The sequence below is a fragment of the Mizuhopecten yessoensis genome, unplaced genomic scaffold (genome assembly GCF_002113885.1).
Source record: "Mizuhopecten yessoensis strain PY_sf001 unplaced genomic scaffold, ASM211388v2 scaffold4989, whole genome shotgun sequence".
In the NCBI taxonomy this organism is placed as follows: Eukaryota; Metazoa; Mollusca; class Bivalvia; order Pectinida; family Pectinidae; genus Mizuhopecten; species Mizuhopecten yessoensis.
Genome location: NW_018405822.1, coordinates 38,744 through 43,507, shown reverse-complemented (window position 1 = coordinate 43,507; position 4,764 = coordinate 38,744). Strand labels below are relative to the sequence as shown.

The 4,764-nt window shown below is 33.6% G+C and overlaps 1 protein-coding gene across 1 annotated transcript in view; it reads left to right on the top strand.

Annotated features, from left to right (window-relative positions):
* Positions 1-4,764, top strand: part of LOC110450095 (CCR4-NOT transcription complex subunit 11-like) — a 35,072-nt gene that overhangs the window by 17,801 nt on the left and 12,507 nt on the right. The window contains 2 exon segments of the mRNA XM_021497349.1: positions 472-525; positions 3,626-3,835. Coding sequence (XP_021353024.1) covers positions 472-525; positions 3,626-3,835 — 264 coding nt within the window.

The window sequence follows — 4,764 nt, the reverse complement described above, 5'->3', positions numbered from 1 at the left end:
TTGTTTCTATCTGACATTGTGATACTGATATATACTGTAGATTTATTGTTAACACAGGAATTGTTTCTATCCGACATTGTGATGCAGATATATACTGTAGATTTACTGTTAACAAAGGACTTGTTTCTATCTGACATTGTGATACTGATATATACTGTAGATTTACTGTTAACACAGGACTTGTTTCTATCTGACATTGTGATGCTGATATATACTGTAGATTTACTGTTAACAAAGGACTTGTTTCTATCTGACATTGTGATACTGATATATACTGTAGATTTACTGTTAACACAGGACTTGTTTCTATCTGACATTGTGATACTGATATATACTGTAGATTTACTGATAACACAGGACTTGTTTCTATCTGACATTGTGATACTGATTTATACTTGTTTCTATCTGACATTGTGATGCAGATATATACTGTAGATTTACTGTTAACAAAGTACTTTTTTTCAATTATAGATGTTCAAGAAAACTCCAACAAATATTATACAGATGGATGTACTCAATATGCAGGTAAAATATTACCAATGTTGCTCCAATCTTTATTTCCAGTCTACATATTCTGTTTCAGTTTTCTACCTCCTTATCCAATAGTTCATGTTAGGGTCGTTAGTAGTAACTGTCAGATAAATGAAATAAACATGTTTGTTACTGGTATATATTTAATGTCGCCCTGGTAAATAATATACTAGCTACTTTCTACTGACTCGGCCAGGGGAATTTCTCTTTAGGTCATTTGGTAGAGCGTAAAACTAGTAAACCAGAGGTAATTTCAATACCTCATTAACGGGTAAATGTATTTGATTTTCCTTTGGATATGTTGTGCAGAATTACAAATAGAGAATTTTTCCCAGAAAACATTTTTGTGTAAAATGTCAACTTACGGTTTTCGGTAGGGGTCAAAATCCAAATGCACTATTGGGTAACAAACTTTAAAAATCTTCTTCTCAAGTTCCACAAGGTTGAGAGTCTTGATATTTCATATTTAAAATGTTGAGATGTTTGGGTATCAGGTTTAGAAAAATGGTTGACCTTGATCAACTATCAAAGTCACAAAGGTCAAATGTTTAAAAAAAAAAAAAAAATCTCATCAAGAATATTTCGAAAATTATTCGTAAGATTCACTTTATATTCAGGTATGATGTGGACAACACAAATGCGCACATTTTTGGCAGAAAACATTTTGAGTTGACCAGGTCAAGTTTTGAGTTATTCAGGGGTCAAACTTCATATGTGCTATTTCAAGATAATGACTTCAAAAAACTTCTTCTAAAGTTCTACAAGGCCTAGAGTCCTACTATTTGATACATAACATGGTCAGGTAATTGACTATCAAGTTTGAAAAAATGATTGACCTTGAATGACTTTCAAGGTCACAGAGGTCATATATGAAAAAATATTTAAACCACTTTTTCTGAATAACCAATAATTTCAGGGTGACGATGTTTGGCAAGAAGCATGCTTGAATTAAGGGCTTTAAAGTGTGTGCAAATGAACGACCTTGACCTACTCTAAATAGAATTTCAAAAGTGAAAGTCAAAAACCGTTTCATTTTTGTGCGATTGTGATGTGTTCTCAGTACTCTCAGTACTTTGATTTATATCAAGACATCTAATACACGCTGGTAATACTACATAGATTACTACGCACTCTCAATCATAAAAGTAGGGAGAGTTTACATCTCTCCTGTGGAGGGTAAACATCAGCCTTTCTTTTGCATGGCAAACCCAACCGAAATAGACAAAAAGCTATTTCAATTCATCATCCTGACGTACATAGTGGACGGACTAAATGACGACTTTTACGGACTACATTCATATACAACTAAGCCCATTGACTGCTTATATTTATCCGTTCTTTCTCTGACATCATTTCGCACTCCGGGAATCCCCCACTACTCAGTCAGCTACTGGGGACTTGCACAAGTAATTATTAGAAGACCAAATCAGTCCTTGCAGTGAAAAGCCCGTCAAATTGTTAGCCAACAATTTCTAATTCTTATTCTTATTCTTCTTCCGTTTTTATGGAGTCTGTATCTTTTGAATGGTAGAATAAGTCTTTTAGGTAGGTTGTAGACCAAGGTCTGAAGATGTTACAGGAACATTTTCAAGTAGGTAAAAAATCCAATATGGCCGCCATGACGTCATACCTCAAAATCTTAAAATGGCCATTACTCAAAAACAGTTTAATTAACAGAAGTGACGCAATTATATTATATGTAGATAATCATCAGGGCTAACTTTTTGTCAGTCCTTTATTTCAAAAAAAGGTCAAATAAAAAAGCTCTGTTGGGTCAATGGTCACAATTTTTTTAATTTTTTAATTTTTAATCATTTTGGAAAAAATCTTTTACAGATCAATGCAGAATGTCATTCCAATGAATTTGATGTCTTTAGTTTTTCTGTAACATTTATCGTTAATGTTGTACGCCATTTTGAAATTTTTCCTTTGATCTTTTAAAAATATTGCAATATGTTAAAACCTGTTTTACTCCCATATCAATGACAAATGTTTCGTTTATTTGTTATGGAAAAGATTTCCCCAGAAGTCTTCTAACATTTGATAACATTTTCAACTTCATAAAAAAAAAATGGCTGCCATGACGTCATATCCGTTTTTTTGTCTTATTGCAATACCTCATTAATGGATGAATGTATTTAATTCATCTTTTGAGATGTTTTGTAGAATAGCAAATAAGTAACTTTTTTCAGGGAAAAAAATTCAGTCAAACATCAACTTCTGGTATTTGGCAGGGGTCAAAGTTTGAGCTTGTAATTTTGTGAAACAAATTTCAAAAAACTTCTTCTCAATAACCAAGTGACCCGAGGTCATGATATTTGTTTTCTCAATAACCAAGTGACCCGAGGTCATGATATTTGTTGATTATCATGCTCATATGAATGACCTTGACCCATGTTTCATGGTCACTGGGGTCACTGGGGTCGATTATGTTAAAATCTTCAAAAGACTCCTTGTCAATAACAGAAATGCCCAGGGTATTGATATTTGGTCTGTAGCATGCTAGGATGATGGGCTACAAGGTTTATTGACATAAATGACCATTAAAGATCAACTTCCGGTATTCGATGGAGGTCAAATTTGAACATGTAATTTTACCAGATACCAGGACTTTTACTACTGGTGTAAGGGAAGTAACTGGAGGCTAAATCAGTCCTTACAGTGAAAAGTCCGTCGAATTGTAGCCAACAATTTCTAGTTGATTAGGTTGTTTTTGTCTCGCCGCCACGAAGTGGAAGCGAGACTTAGGTGTTGCTTTGCCGGCAACGGCGGCGTCAACATTAAGTTTTTGTGTTTAAGTTAGTTTCTCTTAACTAAGTGCTAACACCAACCAAACTTGGACCATAGATACATCTTAAGTAATACATCTCAACCCAGGCATCAAATGTTGGATGCAGCATACATGTACCTTTCATGGTTCATTGACTTTGTCAGCATTTACATCAATATAAATTTTTTGCGTTTAACTTAGTTTCCTGGTATGACTGATGGTTCAAAGCGGGGCATAGGCGAGACATATCAATCCGAATGGCTTGTTTATACTAAATCTTTGAGTAATCCATCACTTTCTGATTAGATTGTTTTTTCGTTGTAGAATTTTGACGTTAGTGGATTACAGTTGGCACTGGCAGAACGACAGTCTGAGATGCCGGCCCAGAGTAAATCAGCGATGCCCTGTGTGGTACCTGACCCTGACAATAAACCAACCAGGTCAATCTTCTCTCAGTAAGATACAATAGCTAATATTATTCACCTGATTTACCATGGCTTACCGTCTGTATGTCACAATTCAGTACTATTTTTAGTGGACACAAAGTATTAGCATATTATAGAATTTTAACAGATTAGTGCATTGATGGAATGACACACAAATCTTCAATAGAAAACTATATACAGAAACTTTAAACAGCACAATCTTAAATTAACATGATATTTGATGTGTATGTTTACAGTATATATTATGACTATTTTGGCTAAAACATGTTTCAAAATCACTACTCAAAAGGACATGCTTAAATATGTCTATACCAATATTTTGTTATAATAATTCACTGCATGATGACTGAGAAAATAGTGAAATTAAATCATGTACAAAAAACACCAGCCATAATATACTGTAATTATTAGCGGTTCTTCATTCAAACAGATATATTTACATTTTCTGTGCATCATTCCATTGCAATACATTGAGAAGGCAAATATTGTTGTGATAATATAACAACATTTGCTATTGTAATTTCATCAATTTCATTGGTGTCAAGACTTAATTTCTTGTTCAAAGAACTGTTTGTAAATAACTAAAGAAAGCGTAACTACTCTATCAAAATGTAGAAATAATAATAGATATTTTAGCAGATATTGTTATGGTCCTATAACACACATTTCTATTGTTGACAAACTTACATAAAGTTCTGCCGATCTTTATGTAGGTTTGTCAGCAATAGAAATGTGTGTTATAGGACCATAACAACATTAACTAAAACGTTCATTGCTTAAATATCAGTTTTGACCAGTGTATTAATCTGATCGTTGTCGTTGGTTACAGTTTTGACCAGTGTATTAAGTCTGATTGTTGTCGTTAGTTACAGTTTTGACCAGTGTATTAATCTGATCGTTGTCGTTGGTTACAGTTTTGACCAGTGTATTAAGTCTGATCGTTGTTGTTGGTTACAGTTTTGACCAGTGTATTAATCTGATCGTTGTCGTTGGTTACAGTTTTGACCAGTGTATTAA